The following is an 18,504-nucleotide window of genomic DNA, read 5'->3' as shown; positions in this document are numbered from 1 at the left end:
AAAAAAAAAAAAAAAAAGGAAAAAAAATGGTAGCTTATATGCATTGCATGCAGTTTAATGTATATTTTGGCATAATACATACAATGCATTGAACAGCTGTAGCGTTCCTTATTTTTTTTCCCCATTTCTTTAGGTGAACACATTCTTTTCTTAACATCTCAAAAGCAGAGCTTCAGGTACAGTTCAGTGGCAAAGCATTTGCTGCATATGCTCAGAGGCCTGGATTCCATTCCTAACACTACCATAAAGGAATACAAAACCACAGAAGATTACAGTAGAACGTTAGGAGAGGGTGGGGTGGAAACGATGGAGATGAAGTACTCATTTGAAACTCACGAGTGTGAAAAGTACGTAAATTAGATAACCTGTTCACAAAGCCCAAATACCAAATTCTAGAAGGACTAAAGAAATAGGGAAGGAGTTAGGATATAGCAGTGGTAGAGGATTTGCCTGCTGTGTATAAAACCTGGGTAAGAGCAGGAATAGGAAAAGAGACACTAGATGCCTAGCACAGTATGTGACAACAGACCTCTGTTGATTTATATCATTGTGGAATTTCAAAATTCTGTAGACAAAAAGAGTATCTTTCCAATGTCTAGGGTAGAACTCCATAGAGATATGAGTTCATTCTGGCTATATAGCATGACCCAGTCTCAAAAATAGGATGGATGGATGGATAGATGGATGGATGGATGGATGGGACGGGACAGGACTGGCAAGACAAACACTTCTGCAGGTAGAGGCACTTACCACCAAGCTTGACAACCTGAGTTCAAGCCCCAGAACTCATATGGTACAAGAAGAGAACTGAGCTTGTGGATGTAAAACTGCATCTGAAATAAGAAAGAAGCAGCAGACAGGCATGAAGGTGCCAGCCTGTAATACCAGCTTCTCAGAGGCTGAAGCAGAACTGAGAATTAAGGCCAGTGTGACATACACACAAAACTGCAAGCCAGTCTGAGCTCTATAACAGGACCTGAGCCAGGCAGTGATTCATGCCTTCATCTCAGCACTGGGGATTTGAAGCCAACCTGGTCCAAAGCAAGTTCTAGGACAGCTAGGGCTACATAGACCTGAGACATTGTTTCAAAACAAGCAGTAGAAAGAAATCCAAGAAATACAGACTGTTCTTTTCAAAAATCAGAGAACTGACTCCTGAAAGCTGTCCTATGAAAACTGCATGGCACATGGGCATACACACATGCACACAAATAGACATAATAAAAATGTTTATATGTGTGCACATGGGTGCACATATACTACCTTGAGGACTCTAGGGATCAAACTCAGGTAGTGAAGCCTTTACCTGCTGAGCCATCTGGCTGGTCCAGCCCAGCATCTTTACATGGTTTTCACACGTGCAAGGCAAGTTTTATCAGGGAGCTATCTCTCCACCCCTGGCTGTTTGTCTATTGTTCTTTGTGATTTTTCTTGTCTTTTCCATTTTTTACACCAAAAGCTTAAGTAGGCAGGGGAATGGTTAGGGCAGTTCAGTCTGCTTTAAGGAAGCTGGGGCCAGGGGCTGAAAAAGCTGTTCAGAGCATTGGCTGCTCTTCCAGAAGATCCGGTTCAATTCCCAGCACTCACATAGCAGCCCACAACTGTCTATAACTCCTGATCCAGGGGATTCAACACCCTCACACAGACATACTTGAAGTCAACATAAAATAAAAATAATTATAAAAAGAAGCTGGAACCAACAGAAGTAGGAACTGGAAGTCTAAGGTTGAGAGTGTGGTAGGAAAACCCAAGAACCCAGGTAAGGCAGAAGGCAGGGCTGCTGGGGGAGAGGTTCTCAGGACGGCAGGAAGCCAAAATTGGCACCTCTTGAACTTGGAAGTGTTTCCTTAGAAGGAACGATGATCATTGTTCGGAGGGACTTCTGCCACTCCTACAGAAATCCTGTGCGGTTGTCTGTTTGCTTGGGTGTCACAACACTGGACATCCAACTTCAGTTTGAGTCTGCGTGCAGATGCGCAGAAAACATTGAGTTAGGACTGTCCTCTAGTGCCCACAATCTGTCACTGCAACCATACAGGTTCCTCAGCTGTTTGAAGGCACAGACTGATGATCTCAGTATTCCATCCTTTACGCAAGCAATCCTTCTAAGGAAGAAGAAACGAATGTAGAAAAGAAACAGTTATATGTTTGTGGAGATGAAATGAGGAAACCCATAGCTTTTTTTTTTTTTTCAGAAAATAATAACCAACACTGACAAGTGCAGAGGAGGGAGTAGCCTGAGGAAACACAAAATGGAGAATCTAAGAATGAATTTCCACCGAGCTGGAAAGCTAGGACTTCACAATCAGAAATACTGGGCCAGCGTGTGCACCTTTCTGGCTGTAGGGTTGTGTGCAAGTCACGTTTCTTTACTTTGCTGAACTTGATTCCATGCAAAGAGCACCCTGGTTGGATCTCTGTCACCATGAAACCAGAGGGCCATGCCTGGATGCCAGCATTGCCAGTAGCTGGATAGTTTGGAGCAGCCCATTAGGCCTTCTATGCCTCCGTGTCTTGAAGGGTAGAACAGAACCAGGCAGGGCTGTGAGATTGCCTGAGCAATCCTGTGGAGGGCTCGGAAGAGTGCCCCGCAAAGCCAACCCTGGATGTTAGCTTTCAGTGGTGGAACAGATCTACAAGATACCTAGGCTAAAACCAGCATGCCCTTTCTCCTCTTTCTGGAATCTGACTCGCTTAAAATCCTCTTGTCCTCATCACACACGCAGCTGAAGAAAGGACTATTGGTCCTAAGCCAGGTCAACACTCCACAATACCCTCAGGTCTGTGGCTCTCACTGCCTTTTCTCCACAGACCTTGCTACATAATCTAGAATCACTTGAATCCAGTTTCCAATCTTTTGCTGGTATTTTAAAGAAGCAAAACCAATTAAGCTTTCCTTGTGTTTGAATTCCTTTGACTGCCCAGAAAGGAAGCGGATCAGCATGTACCTGACCTAACATCTCTGGAAGAAAGCAGAGCATGCCACCCTGCAATGGTGGAACCTGGGACTGGCAGGAGCTGTGCCCATCTGTAAACACTTGCTTCCCATGGCCACTCCAAGGGCATTCTGCATATCTGTCCTTCATTCTCTTTATGCTTGGAACTTAAGGATGCAAAGGTGGCCACCAAGCACCTTTTGTCCATTTACTGCCAAGTAGCCAGAGAGGGCAGCCGGCATATTACACTGAATCAGCCCTGTATCTGTCAGTCATGACCACACCAGCAAGCTCTCCACTGGTCAAAAAGACCTCAGTTCATGGAAGTTCTGGACCAGGTACATAAGCCAGAGCTGGGGCTGGGGAAAAGAAACACACATGAGCTTATACAAAAATGTTTTATTTACTGTTCATATCTCTTCTTCTCATACTGAGCCCCTGATCCAGAACCCAGCCAGCTTCTAAGGTATCCTGCTGTCTGGTTCTTGAATGTGGGGCACTGTGAAAATGACTAGACATTGTAAAAAGTGGGAGTCCTCCCCCCACTCCCACCAGATACAGAAGTTGGAAGAAGCTTTCCTGCCTGGCTGAAGCTACAGAAACTTCCCAAGGTGGTCCCTTAACTCAGAGGGTTCATCCCCACTGGATGGACGTGAGGAAGAAATAACGTGTCTCTCAGAGGCCTGGAGCTGAACCAGTCGTCTCTCACTTAAGACCGAGCTCAGAAGTAAGGGACGTGTGTGTGTGTGTGTGTGTGTGTGTGTGTGTGTGTGTGTGTNTCAGAAGTAAGGGACGTGTGTGTGTGTGTGTGTGTGTGTGTGTGTGTGTGTGTGTGTGTGTCTGTGTGTGTCTGTGTGTGTCTGTGTGTGTCTGTGTGTGTGTGCTCACTGCAGTTTTAAGGTGCTAACCAGGAAGAGGTTGGCCTAGTGGAACTGAGATGTGAATGTAGGGACAGAACAGGAAAAGAGAGGATGTGTTCTGAGCAGGGCCACCTGTCTAGAGCAGGTATAGCCCTTATGGGAGTGGTCATTACAACTACCAGGAAGAAGAAAAAGAGAGTTCTGTCCCCTCCTAGACAAAGGACAAATGACACAATAAACACTTTTGGTCTGAGAGTGCCAGAAAAGGGCACTCATTGGCACAGACAAGGTCAAGCAGCCCTCATCTGCCAGACACGGGCTTGGTTAACTTACAGACCACCACAGCCCACTCTGGATACCATCGCCCCTGTCTCTGCCATTCTTGCCCTAGTACAAGCTCTGTTGGAGACTAACGCTGCCAGTCAAACTCCGATTGGTGGGCAGAAGCAAGGGTCCTCAAGAGCAGGGTCCTGATTCTGACATGAGGCCTATCAGTGGCTGTGTTCAGCTTGTTTCCATGGCCTGGCTGCTTCTAGCCAGACATACACAGCTTTTCTAGGCAGACACTTGGTCCACAGACTCCGTCAGATGAGACCCAGAGGTGAGCTCTCAGGAAGAGCCAGAGAAAGATGTACACTTGTCTTTCCCATCCTAGGACCTGCCCTGCAGGCTCAGAAGTCCGAGTCTGCATCCAAGAGCTCAGCCTCCATTAGGTTAGTGCGGGAGTGAATGGATCCCAGCCCCTGGAGGCGGCCCTGAGCCCAGACCCGGGGGGCTGAGGCACCAGGGAGAAATGGATCTTGATGGGGACTAGGCTCTGGGCAGAAGGGGTTGGAGACTAGAGTCCAGGCTCCCTGTCGGCAGGACTCCCCTGTTCCCCAGGCGTTTGCAGCTACCAGGCACTTCTGCCGAGGCAGCTGAGGCAGCCGAGGAACTGCACTGGTGGCAGGAACAGGGGCAGAGTGGTGAAGCTCAGGGGCTGGCCCCAAGGGGCACACCTCCTTCTTCCTCTTCCTCCGCTTCTTCTTCCGGCCCAAACGCTTCTCTAACTCTGGGGAGATCTCTGCCTCAACCAGCCACAGGTTGGCTTGTTCTTCTGGTGGCACTGTCAGGAGGACAGAGAGCACAGCTTAGGGCTTTATTCTGTTCTTTCCGCCCTTCCCTCCCAGAATCCCTTTCTGGGGACCCGTCACTCCAGGCTTCCCAAGCCTTGGAATCCCTTTCCTCTGGGGCCTTTCCTTCCTTCCCCTAGTTTACAACCCCATATATTCAGTCCAGGAGCTCCTAGCCAATGTGTCCACCCACCCCTCCTTCCTGCAGAAGACAGAGCCCTCATACCTGGAGTTGCCACCGGGGTGACAGACACATCCTGGGGCAATATGGCTCCTCTCCGAGCCACCATCTTGGTGACATGCTGGGCCCAGGCAGAGGAGACGTCAGCTGAGGGTTCATTGAGGTCAAAAGCCAAACCCGCTTTGGGGATGAAAGGAAAGAAAGAACAATGACCCCTCCTTATGTAACACGGGTCATCTTTCCTAGCCAGTCCTTCCCACTACAGCTGGCAGAGAGATTCCACCCCAAAGCCAGTGCCCATTCAAAATCTGAGTGGAGCAGCCTCTGATTCCCAGAAAGTAAAACCGTAAGTCTAGGACCACACCCTGACTTACTCTGGCTCAGAAAAGTCACTGGAGATGGCAGAGAAGAAGGGAGAGAGAGCTGTCCTCGGAGAACTGCAATACCGAGAACAGGCCAAGGGAGGGAAGGGGGTAGGGGTGGGGGAGGGGGGATGAGACACGACAAGGCACCCGAGACAGAGCAGAGCGTGAGTAAGTGCCTCATTCCCCAGTTTGTCAAACAGTCCGTGTGTCCAGACGGAAACTGGCCTGGTACTGTGGAGGTCAAGTGTCTCAGCAGGACAATACACTGAGGCTCACCGACAGGTCCATCATGGGAGACAGTGTGCATGCTGAAGGAGAGCTCCTGGCCTGGGTTCTGCAGCAGCTCACGCCGCTTAGAGAAGGCCTTGGCGATCATCTTGCTCTTCTTGATTCTCTTGGGTTCATCATCACTGTGCCCAGTCAACCTGAGAACAGAAGGGGTGGGGCTGGCAGGTGCAGGAGCAGTTGCTTCCTTTCAAATCTATCGAAAGACCCGGGGTTCTAGGTTTAAGGACCTAGAATCCTGAGGAGCTGAGGCCTTCACAGCAACAATACATAATGCAGGGCTCCTGTGACCCCTCCTTGAAAAGCACTGGTTCGCACTGTCCCCTAGAGGGCAGTGGTGAGCAGCTAAGAAATTAGCCATCCAGACTTGCTTTGGCAAACACTGCCCCAGTCTGTTCTGGAAGCACGGTAAGACAAAGCCCTCAAGTGAAGACGTGAGACTGAAGGTAAGAGAGGAAGGACAAGAGCAGATGGCTGCTGCTGACCCCACCTGCACCAGGTGCGCCTCCAGATGAGCAGGGTGGCCTTAGTCCAGACCCAGGTGCTCATGGCAATGCCAGTGCCAAACATGGCAAATAGATTGATCTTCTCCACCAGGAGGCTGGGCCGATTCTTGATCTCACAGTCAGGAATGGGCTTCTTGGTAGGCAGCCCGATGGTCACATTGGCTTGGCATCTATGATGAGGAACGGTCAACAGCTAAGGCTATCGGAATCCAGTAAGAAGGCACCCAAACATGAATCCATGTAGGAAAGAGCTGAGCCCCACTGCGTGATTCTCATGGAATGGGTGCTGGAGGTGCAACCCACACATGCTAGACTCTACCACTGAGCTGTACCACTAGGCCCAGTGACACCCTTTGGAATCATCTAGAGAGCTTTTATAAACCACTGCTGTCTGAGCCTCACATCAAACTTCCAGGACAAGAATCCAGCATCACCATAGGTTACAGCTTCCTAAATTGAAAGGAGGGATCTTAAGAATGAGCCAAAAGCAGTCAGAGATATGTGTGTGTGTGTGTGTGTGTGTGTGCCACTTAAGTCCAGGTGCTTTCAGAGTTCAGGAGAGGGTGTCGGATCCCTGGAGCTGGAGTTACAGGCATTTGGGAACTACCAAGGTGTAGATGCTGGGAACTGACCTTGGGTCCTATAGCAGAGAAACAAGCACTCCTAAAACCAGAGCCATGTCTCCAGCCAGGGTCTCCCTTCTAAGGGAAGTTTTAACCATGACCCCCAGTAGCAGCAGGCATCCTTTTAGCAGTGGAGATGCCTCAGGTGCCCTGGTTCACCTTTACTGAGATCCAGAAACACCCAAGGAAAACTGGCAAACTTGACAGGGTTGCTGAGCCTGCTCCTGTGCAGTGACTCAGGGAGAGCCACCGATGGTAGAAGGCACACAGATCACAACACGGGTTGACTTCTGAACAGTTGCAAACACACAGGACATCCCGCCCAGGGGTGCAGACAGACATGTGGAGTTGAACAGCAATGTGGAAGCTATTCATATCTGAGGCAGGACGGTGGAAGACCACAAGCAGCAACGCTGCATTACAGCTGGAGCCCCAGCCCCAACCACACCCACAGCCAAACCCGGGGCCCCTCACTCACAGCACATAGTCCCGGAAGCTACGCTCCCACTCGGCCTGGTTGAAGAAGTCATAGAAGTGGCAGCTGAAGGTGATGAGCACAAAGCCGAAGGCCAGGAAGCCAAAAATGCCTGTGGAGTTCAGGGGCCGGATCCGTTACCAGAACAGACATGGTAGCAGCACCCGGGAGGAGGGCAACTGCGTACAGAGTACTGAAGGCAGCTGAGTCCAGGGTGGCTACATGCTGGGCTCAGGTCAGGAACTACATCCTCCGAAATAAATCCAGAAGGTCCTGGAGGCGACCATGGGAAGCCACAGGGAGGGCAAGGGGCCTGTGGTAGCAGTCCTGGCACTAACCTGGGTTCTTCCACGTCTCAGAGGGAGCTGTCCTCCACTATCACTACACCTTGGCTCTGTCCCTGAATATTTAACTCTCCGTACTGTCTTTCTGCATCCTGGAGGCCCCGGCAGGATTCAGTATTGAGATGACCAGAGTTCCCTGGGCACCACTCACCCAGGCGGAGCATGGTCTCGTTGATCTTGCTGGCTGCCTTCTCACTCAGAAGCCCAGGGTGGTTGCTCTTGATGGAGAACAGAGTCATGACCCCTAAACAGACAGAGAATTGAGGCATTAGCAGGACAGAAGACACTCTCCTGGGGTGGGAGGTGCAGGGAGGGAAGCCCCATGACGCTGGATTCCTATGACTAATTACATAAAGCTATGGGCTGCGGTAACTGGGACAGAGCCTAGACAACAGTCAAGGACAGAGAGAGGAAACCAGGTCAAAGCTATTCTGATGGTAAAAGTGTGAAACAGAATCAACAATAGTATTGCCCAATAGAAATACATTGTGTGACATATAAAAAAAAAATCTCAAATTTTCTAGTAGCCACATTAAAAAAAACTATATAATTTTATTATATTTTATAAACCAAATATATCCCAAATAGAACCACCTCTGCATTCCATACAACAAACTATTAGTGATTAATTTATATTCGTATTTTTCTTTCTCTTCTTCATGCTAAGTCTCAAACAGATCATGGTTTTTATACTTAAGAAGCATCTCAGTTTGGCCTCGTTTCAACATCCATGGCTACTGGTTACCGTATGGGAGGCGCAGATGCAAACTATACACCAGAGGCTCAGATGCTCTGCCAGAAAGGCAGGGAAGAAGGCTGAACAGAAGGTTGACAGTTCAGTGGGAGGAAACCAAAACTGACAAAGAAAACCAAGCAAAATGAGCTAGAAACCAAGGCAAATCATGGGGTGGCAGATTGAGACGGGGAAATTAGGGACCAGTAAATCTGTATATGTTATGAAAACTGTTTGTGTATGCTAGGGGCTGGCATGACTTGGAAACCAAGCTCCAAAAATATGACAGTATATATAAAACTAGTGTGAACAGACATAAGCAATGGCCCCAAGATGCTCCGTGTGGGCCAGCTAGGGTGTCCTGGGGCATTCACCATGCAAGTGCACCCTGACAACGGGTAAGAAAGAGGGTCTGGAATCTAGCCAAGTTCCCCTCAAAAAAGCCAAGAACCTTGGTCATGGCTTTGGAGAAAGAGGTACATTTTTCTGTCCTCATAAAGGTGCTGTCCTGCCTATAGGGTCATCTTCTGTATTGCACCAAGGTTTAGGTAGATAACAGAGGAAGGCAGTGAAGCTGGAAGCTCCCATCCCTACTTCTGCAGAGCAGGTACTCAGCGCACTATGTCACCTGGCTGGCCCTGGTTGAGTCACTCACCGCGGATGAGGAAGTAGCCTCCCACAATGAGCACCAGGCCAATCGGGGCCAGGACAAAGCCAGCACGGTACCGATAGTTCTTATAGCCTACAAAGCAGATGCCACTCACGGAGTCTCCATCTACCTGTAGTAGGAAGGTGTGCAAGGGATAGTTAGGTATGGCCCTTTCCCCAAGCTCCCGTTCAGGTCCCCAGCCCCCAGCTACTATACCTGAGCCACAGCGAGGATTGCCACAGTGAGGACAAAGGGGAGTGACCACGTGAGCAGGTGGAAATAGGATGTCTTGCCCGAGAGAGGCTGGTAGGTGGTGCCCAGGGCTTTGAAGGAGGTGTGCCAGGCATAGGTGAGGACCACGAACCAGACTACTCCAGCCATCAAGGCATAGTACACAATGACAAAGATGATGACACAGGACAGGGTCTCGCTGGAGCTGTGAAGATGTGGGGTGTCACTTGGAGAGCCACTTTTTATCCTTTCTACCGGTTACTCCACCCTGTCCTCAGGTTCTTGTCTACTAAAATGTGGAGGGTCCCCAGGAGTTGGGACACAGGTCGGATGTGAAGAGGCTATAGGGTACATCATCTCTGAAGAATCACAAGTCTCAACATTGAACACAACAGGGCAAAGCTAAATCCTACCCATTATGGCCGCCTTCAAGTCCAACCCCTTCTTTCTGAGGAAAATGTGCATTACAGTCTTTCTCTTCCCACCCTCACCTCTGGGTCCCCAAGATACTTACGTGGGCTCCCCAAATCTCATGGTGCCATCTGCTCGGCAAACAATCTCTCGGCGGGCACCATCCATGAACTGGGCCAGCCAGCCAATGCTGCCCACGAAGAAACACGCATTGACATAGAAGAGAATAACCGCGGGGTAGCGATTGGAGTTCCGCCAGTCAGCCACAAAGGTGGCCTAGAGGGAGAAGCGGCCATGCAGTGAAGTGAGGGTCTGTTCTGTTCTTGATCTGAACCCAAGACCCCCTCATAAGCTGCCGTGGGTCCCCTACCAAGCCACTTCATTTTAGAGTCCTGCTCCTTGGGCTGTCAATCCTGTGCCCTTGTCCTTAAACCGCTGCTCACCAATGTGAAGAGCGTGCAGAGGCCGGTGACCGCCCCGAAGGCTGCAATGTAGCTGTGCATGTCCTGGTGCTCGGCCTCGGTGAACAGTGGGTTCTGACACTGGATCCCACAGCCCTCCACGTCCTCGTACCAGCTCTTGGGGTTGTCCGTCCGCACCAAGGGTGCTTCACACTGGCCTGAGCTGTTGAACTTGATGTTTTGTACCTCGTTCTGACACAGGGAAGGAAAAAGAAAATACCACGGGGAGAGGTAAATCAGGGTTAAGGGGGTCTGGGAAACCGGACAAGAGCAGACATGCTGGCTGGAGGCCCACTGCTGCTCAATGGCTCTACATCTTTGGACAAATTATTTGATGATTTCATTTTTCTCATCTGAGAGAGCAGCCCCTACCTCATAGGGCCTAAGGATTAGATTACTAAAAGGACTAAAAGTTCTCATAATGGTATTTGTATGTGGTAAATGATAATTAGTATCACTATCATTCTCTTATCCCTATAGATGTCCTCTTCCAACCCACACTGCCTTGCACCCCTCTGTCTTCCTGCTTCTAGTGCTTCGTGTGTATATGCTCTGACTTCTACATGTGACAGAGATCTCTCAAGACAGGCTCCTGTCTTGCACAAACCTAACAGTGAGCATTCAAAAACGACTTGACGACCATGCTCCATCACGTCAACAGAGAAGGCTCCACAGAGACCCAGACTGTGGGTTACAGCTTGGATGCGTGGTTCATCGGCCCTGTGTCTGCAGACGCAGGGTCTCCTAGGAGAGACATCTCTGGCTCCCCAGCTTCCAGTCCAGTGCTGCTCTGTTCCAAGGCTAGACTATACCCTCTCTTGCCCCACAGGGCACTTACTGGGCAGCCTTCAGGGAAGTGGTCCGGCGTGCAACGCAGAAAGTCAGGCCACCCTCGCTCCCGCTCCACAATGGCACAGGGACCTCGGGTGGCCTGGCAGAGGGTGCGGCTGGGCAACTCCACTCGGTCATTCTCACACTTGGGCATGTAGACAGCACACAGCAGGGGCTGGATCACTGCCCAGCATCGGGGGGCATTCCGGAGGCCTGTGAAGTGGTGATAGTATGGGGCATTGTGGCAAAGACCCCTTCCTCATTGACCCACTGATACAGCTGTAACCCCTGCCCCTAAGCCTTTGCCATACCATTTCTGGACAGGACAGGCTTCGAGGGGCAGGGTTGCCTTATGCATTACAGGACACTCAGCACCACTAGATTCTGCCCTCTAAATACCAACGGAACCCTAAAGTCACTGTGACAACCAGAAGTATGTCCCCAACTCCAGGGATGTCAAGTAAAAGAGGGCTGGGAGAGGAGGTCATAGTCTAGCTCTTCCAAACATAATTTTGAGATATTTCCATATTTTATTTTATGTGAGGATGTTTTGTCTGCCTGTATATACCATGTATATGTCTGCTGTCCTCAGAAGTCAGTGAAGGTATTGGATCCCCTGGAAATGGAGTTACAGATGGTTGTGAGCTGCCATGTGGGTGCTGGGATTCAAACAGGGTCCTCTGCAAGAGCAACAAGTGCTCTTAACTGCTGAGCCATCTCTCCAGCCCCACAATGTCTAGATCTTGGTCAGAGGTTGGTTACACGAGTGCTCTCACTTTGTGCGAGTCAAACTTGTGGTTCATTCACTAATGTGCACCCCTATAATAGTTCGGATAACATTCTTTAAAACAGCTGCCACTTTTGAATGCCCTGCTGAAAAGTGGTAGGGCCTCTGACTGAGAGTCTCAGGTTGGGATTGTCTCTTCAGGGTGTTTTCTAAACCCTTCTGTGGGCCTCTCGCTTCCAACACAGAAGGGTTGTGGGACCCGTTCACCAGAACTAAGAGATGTTTCCCCATGCCCAGCCCCAAGAGCCCTTTTTCACTCTTACCAAGCTGAGGCAGAGAGAGAAGAGGTGGGGGCTTAAGAAGAGGTACTCAGAGGAGCCAGGAACTCGAGAGCCAGAAGAGGAAACAGGTCAGATGGAGAGAAACAGAGGAGGCTCTGTCCAGTGCAGAGGGAGGAAAGATGTTGTCAGCACAGAAACAGTCGTCTCCCCAAGCCCCAACCCAGCCTAGGTCTCGACTTGCTCACCCCAGGAGCGCAGAGTGCTCTGCTTTCTGCCTGCATGGCCCCTCTAAAATCACCTCTACTTTGGGATCTCCAACACTCCAGGCGAGTTGTACTAGGAGAATCTTCTGAGGATGTGAGAGCCATTTTGTATAACTGTGCCTCCAACTAGTGGGGCAGGTCACCCCTCTTTCAGTGGAGACTTCACAATACAGTACAGGGGTAAGGAGTATGGACACTGTGATCAGTCTGCCTGGTCCACCATACCCTGGCTGTGTGGTCTTGAACAAAGTACATTATCTCTAGCCTCAGTCTCCTCGTCTGTAAAATAGAGACGACAGATCTACCTTGTGCAACACTGGTACAGTCTGTGTGTTTGGCGCAGCCCCTATCAGGTACGATGCCCTTGAGGAGGGCTAGCTGTTCTCATCACCAGCCTGAGACCAGTCTTAGGCTTCACAGCTCCAAGAATACTCCAGGGTTCCAAGCATCCCTGCCAGTTATGAAGCAATGTCCACAGGAAACAGCGTCTCCTCTGGTGCAAGTCAATCACCTCGAGGGAGGACCCAGGCCTGGACATTCTGAGCTGGTGGGTTTAAGTGGGAGGCTACTGTGAGAGGGCTCTGCAGTGTGTCTCGACTTGTAAGGAGGACACGTCCCCACTAACACATCATGAAGTAAAGGCAGCCTAAGAAGTCAATGCGCTCAGAACTCTTGAACTACTGAGCAGTCAGATTTTAACAGCCCAGTATACTGTGTGGAGCATGTTGACTACCTCCCCATGTGCTCAAAGGACTGAGTGGGAGCTGTGGCTGATGGCTGCTACCCAGCATCTTGAGAGAAAAACTAGAACTCATATTGCTGCTCTGGGAGAGGATCCAAATGTAAAAGTAGTGGCTTGATTTCTATCTAATGCAAAAAAGAATTAAGTTAAGACAAAAAAATTGTTTAAGTCGAACCACTATAAATTGTGTGCTTAAGTGCAGATGAGGAGCCAGTGAGATGGCTCAGTAGGTAAAGGAGCTGGCCACCACAACTGACAAGCTGAGATTCAGTTCTGGGTGAAAGGATAGAACCAACTCCCTTAAGTTGTCATCTGATTATCATGTCTACCATGGCACATGACACACATGCACACATTCAAACACACACACACACACAGACACAGACACAGACACACACACAGAGAGATAAGTGCAATAAAATTTTGCTTTAAAAGATGGAACTAGTCTCCATCTTGAATATGGTGACTAGTTAGTTACACAATACTATACTTTTACTTTTTGTAAATTCTTTTTTTTTTTGTCAGTCTTGCACTTTATTGTCATTGTCTTCTCAGGCCTTGACTGCGCACGTGCGCAGTGGGTACAGCCGCTCCTTCCGCTGCTGCTGCTGCTGCTGCTGCTGCTGCTGCTGCTGCTACTGGGTCTTCAGCTTCTCCTCGTGCTTGGTGAGCCGGCGGCCATGGCTCTAGTCTTCTTGGGTGGCAGGTCCAGGGGCTTGTACTTCTTGCCCTTGTAGAATTTCCTGAGGTTTTTCCTTTTGAGTTTCGTTAATGACAATGATGACTCTGGTGATGGATTTGCATACGACTCGTATCTTGGAGAGTTTGGATACGCACAGCCTGTCACTTAGGCGACATGAGGCTGGGACAATTCCACCTTCATATCATCTAGTTGTTTCAACATTTCCTCCTTGCTGAGCAGGTCCCAAGCCTTAATCTTGGCCATTGCTAAAGAGGCCATTGCTGAGGCCACCTAGTTCCCCCCCCCTTTTTTTAAAATTCTTTAATCTTGTTTTTTTACAGTCCAGTCTTTATCCCCATCCCAGCCCTCTGCCCTCTGACTGTTCCTCATTCCATACCTCCTCCTCCCAGTACTATACTTTTTATAAAAAAGGTTTTAATAACATACAACTCTACGCTTTTGTCCAAATTCACAAAACTATACAAGGAAAAGGAGCACGGTGCCGGGGATTTAGCTCAGGTGTCCCAGTGCTTGCCCAGCTCAGATGAATCCTGTTTCATCCTCAACACCACAAGAACCTGGCCTGCAGAGTCCACCTATAGTGCCCGCCTGGGAAAGGGAGGCTGATGATGAGAGGTTCAGGCTCATCCTGGACAGTAATGCATAGAAAGTTCAAGGTTACACTTGGATATATGAGACCTTGCCTCAAAGTGAGGAAGGTAGAACTTACTGAATGTTTATTACATAATACATTTAAAATACAAAGGGTGAAACTATTGTAAAAAGCATCAAGCAGTTACTTTTCTTCTGGATTTTTGTGACACTGCCCCCCCCCTTACCTTTAAACATTTTATTTTATAGTTTAAGGACAAACTCAAAATAAGGTTTTGTTTTGGTGCACACCTTTAATCCCAGCACTCAGGAAGCAGAGACAGGCAGATCTGAGTTCCAACCCAACCTGGTCTACAAAGCAAGTTCCAGGACATCCAGGGATACACAGAAAAACCCTGTTTCAAAAAAACCAAAAACCAAAAACAAACAAACAACAACAACAACAACAACAACAAAACCCTATATCTGTTTTGTTTTGTTTTTGCTTTTTAATGACCAGAGTCTTACTATGTGGTTCAGCTGGCCTGGAACTCACTAGCAGACCAGGCCGGCCTCGAACTCAGAAGTCCACCTTCTTCTGCCTCCCAAGTGCTGGGATTAAAGGTTTGCGCCAGTATGTCTAGCAAAAGATAACAAATCTTACAAACAATTAAGGAGCCATCTAGGGGAGATGGTTTTTAGTCCCAATCTTACATGAAAGAAAATTCCAGGGGTCTCTCACTGAACCAAGAGCTCACTGACTTGGTAGACTGGCTGACTCCTAAGCCTATGGGATCCTGCTGTCTCTATTTCCCAGGGCTGGGATTACAGCAGTGTCCATTCCTGTCTAGATTTTTACAAAGATGATGGGGATCTGAACTCACGTCACTGCGCCTGCACAGCAAACACAGCAAGTGCGGCACAGCACAGCAATCTCAGCAGCTCAGCAAGCACGTTTCCCCCTGAGATACCTACCTTCTAGCTGCAGCAGCTTCAATGAGAATGGCCCCCATCGGCTTGTATATTTGGACACTTGTTCCCTAGTTGCCAGAATTGTTTGGGAAGGATTGGGAAGTATGGCCTTGTTAGAGGAGGTGGATCAGGGACAGGCTTTGGGTTTCAAAAGCCTACATTATTCCCAGCTAGTCTTTTCTCTTTCTTCCTCATGCTTGTGGATCAAGATGGCTACGGCTTCAGCCCTGCCTGCCTGCCCTGCCCTGCCTGCAAGTCCTGCCTGCTGCCTGTCTGCCTGCCCTACCCTGCCCTGCCTGCCTGCCTGCCCTGCCCTGCTCTGCCTGCCTGCCTGCCCTGCCCTGCTCTGCCTGCCTGCTGTCTTCCTGCCAGCCTGCTGCCTGCCTGTCCTGCTTGCTGCCTTCCCGCTGCCTTCCTGCTGCCTTCCTGCCTGCCTGCTGCCTTCCTGCTGCCTGCCTGCCTGCAGCCTTCCTGCTGCCTACCTGCCTTCCTACTGCCTGCCTGCCTGCCTGCCTGCCTGCCTGCCTGCCTGCTGCCTGCCTGCCTTCCTGCTGCCTGTCTGCCTTCCAGCTGCCTGCCTTCCTGCCTTCCTGCCTTCCTGCCTTCCTGCCTGCCTGCCTGCCTGCCTGCCTGCCTGCCTGCCTGCTGCCAGGCTCATCGCCTCGATGATCAGGGACTCTAACCCTCTGACACTCTCAGCCCCAAATAAATTCTTTACTTCTATAAATTGCCTTGGTCAGTTGTCTTATCACAGCAATAGGACAGTAACTAAGACACTAGCCCTATTTGGTTGTTTGTTTTTCAGACAGGGCTTCTTTATATAATCTTGGCTGGCCTACAACTCACTAGGTAGTTCAACAGGGCCTCAAACCATATGACAATTCACATGAGTGAGCCTAGGCTTGGAAAATATTTTTTTTAAACCATGAAGAGAGAATGACCGTTTGATGCATCACACACACACACACACACACACACACACACACACACACACCAAACAAATAACAAAACCCTTAAAGCTATGAAATGAACAAATTAAAAGAAAAAAAAAACTCCAGAAAAAATCTGATAAATTCAATAGAGTAAAAAGCAAAACCATGGGGACAGAGAAATGGCCCAGCAGGTAAAAACACTAGCAGCTCTTCCACAAAACCCAAGCTATGTTCCCAGCACCCACACCAGGAGACTAACAACCACCTATAGCTCCAGCTCCTGGACATCCAACTCCCTCTTCCAGCCTCTGAGGGCTCCCGTGCACATGTGATGCACACACATAAATAAAAATAAATATTTTTTAATCATAAGAACACTAACATACTGGGAAAATACATTTCTAGTAGATATCAACGGTAAAAAGGCTAATCTCCTTAAATGCACAAAGCTCTTCCAAATCCATAAGCAATGCATAGCCCTGTAGAATAGTGGGCAAAGGCAGAAGAAATCGCACAGAGGAGGAGTGTGTGGCTTTTAATAACGTAAATCATCGACCTCACTCTTAACACGATAAATGCAAAATAAGTGAGATATAACATGTTATCCTTTAGACTAATAAAGATGAAAAGATTTGAAGAATACTGATCCATCAAGCATGTGGGGAGCAGGGGGGCGGGGAACAGGCACTTCTATAGATTGTCAGAGGTAACAAACATTGCTAAATCTTGGAGAGACCACTTAACATTATCAGAATTTAAAGCAATTTTACTTCACAAGTTGATGATATACTCTCTGCAAGAGCAAAAGAAGGAAAAACAGCTTGAGTCCATATCCTACCTAGATTAGCCATAAAACACACACAGCAGCGGCTGGGAAGTAGCTCAGTGGTAGATCAAATGCCTATTATGTACAAGGTCCCAGCACAAAGTGCATGTGTGCATGTACACACACCAAAACCAATCTAATACACTCAGGGCTACCACATAGCAGATCACAACCATCTCCAGCATGCAGAGTGGATACACATACACACAGGTAAAATACCCTGTGGTGGTTTGAATAACGATGGCCCCAATAGGCTCACATATGTAAATGTGTTTCCCTGGTTGGTGGAACTGTTTGGGGAGGATTAGGATGTGCCCATGTTAGATATTAGATATGGTTTATCACTCAGGGTGTGTTTTGAGGTTTCAAAGTCCACTCCATTCCCAATTAGTGTTCATTTCCCCCCCCCTTCTCTCCCTCCCTCCTTCCCTCCCTCCCTCCCTCCTCCCCCCCTCTCTCTTTCTCTCTCTCTCCCCCCCTTATGGTGGTTGTCTCAACATCCAAGTCCTCAGCTATTGCTCCAGCACCATGCCTGTCTGCCTGCTGCCATGCTCTCTGCCATGATGATCATAGACTCACCTCCTGAAACTGTAATGAAGAACCCAATCAAATGCTTTCTTTTATAAATCGCCTCAGTCATGGTGTCTCTTCACAGCAATCGAAAAGTAACCAAGGACATATCGATACCACACAAAAAAATTTAAATATACAATAGAACACAACTCGGAACTGAACCATGTATACTAAAATGGAATAGGGTCCGATATGCATTGTTAAATGAACACGATTAACTGGAACCTGGGGGGGGGGGGATGAAAGACATCCAGCAATCTGTCACGAATATTTAGAAGAACACACACAAAAATAGCCAACATTCATGGCTGCCTCTGAGGGGCAGTGGGTATCAGCAAGCAGACGTGAGGTTTATCTTGTTTCTTCTTAACCCTATGCCACATGTACTGCCTGTTCCTAAAGCAATGTGTGGTGGCACACACCTTTAATCCCAACACTCAGGAGGCAGAGGCAGCCCAATCCTGAGAGTTCAAGGCTAGCCTGGTCTACATAGGAAGTTCCAGGCCAGACAGGCAAGGCTATACAGTGGGGTGCCATTTGGTTTCGTGTGTTTGTTTTTTAGTTGTATTTACTTTGGGCATTTTAAGACAGAGTCTGGCCTAGTCAAGATGACCTTGATCACTTGCTCCCTCTGCCTCCATCTCCCAAAGGCTGGCATTATAGATGTGCACCTCCACATCTGACTTTCGTTTTGTGTGGTTTTTTTTTTTCCTTTTTTGTTTTAGACAATTAAGTTAAAAATAAAATAAAGAAATACGTATATTACTAGGACAAGGAAAACTTCCTAGAGAAGAAAATGAGTCCAGAAAGAAAAAAGTTGTATTTATTCATTGTTATTTTTTTAGAAGGTGTGTGTGTGTGTGGTATGTGTCAGCTCAAGTGTGGTGTGTGTGTGTGTGTGTGTGTGTGTGT

General features: G+C 48.6%; 1 protein-coding gene and 1 pseudogene across 1 annotated transcript in view; both read right to left on the bottom strand.

Moving 5' to 3' along the window:
* Positions 1-3,766: 3,766 nt before the first annotated feature.
* Positions 3,767-18,504, bottom strand: part of Smo (smoothened, frizzled class receptor) — a 23,159-nt gene continuing 8,421 nt past the window's right edge. The window contains exons 2-12 of the mRNA XM_021190710.2: positions 11,011-11,216; positions 10,155-10,364; positions 9,815-9,987; positions 9,286-9,505; positions 9,076-9,199; positions 7,839-7,931; positions 7,347-7,455; positions 6,230-6,415; positions 5,731-5,879; positions 5,135-5,269; positions 3,767-4,901 (exon numbers count right to left, since the gene is read on the bottom strand). Of these exons, the coding sequence (XP_021046369.1) occupies positions 4,468-4,901; positions 5,135-5,269; positions 5,731-5,879; positions 6,230-6,415; positions 7,347-7,455; positions 7,839-7,931; positions 9,076-9,199; positions 9,286-9,505; positions 9,815-9,987; positions 10,155-10,364; positions 11,011-11,216 (2,039 nt within the window). The 3' untranslated portion in view covers positions 3,767-4,467. The remainder of the gene's footprint in view (positions 4,902-5,134; positions 5,270-5,730; positions 5,880-6,229; positions 6,416-7,346; positions 7,456-7,838; positions 7,932-9,075; positions 9,200-9,285; positions 9,506-9,814; positions 9,988-10,154; positions 10,365-11,010; positions 11,217-18,504) is intronic.
* LOC110316415 lies at positions 13,568-13,962 on the bottom strand (annotated as a pseudogene).

Source organism: Mus pahari, chromosome 2, assembly GCF_900095145.1.
Source record: "Mus pahari chromosome 2, PAHARI_EIJ_v1.1, whole genome shotgun sequence".
NCBI classification, from domain to species: Eukaryota; Metazoa; Chordata; class Mammalia; order Rodentia; family Muridae; genus Mus; species Mus pahari.
Note: the sequence above shows the minus strand (reverse complement) of the source record. Positions and strands in the feature narration are given on the sequence as shown.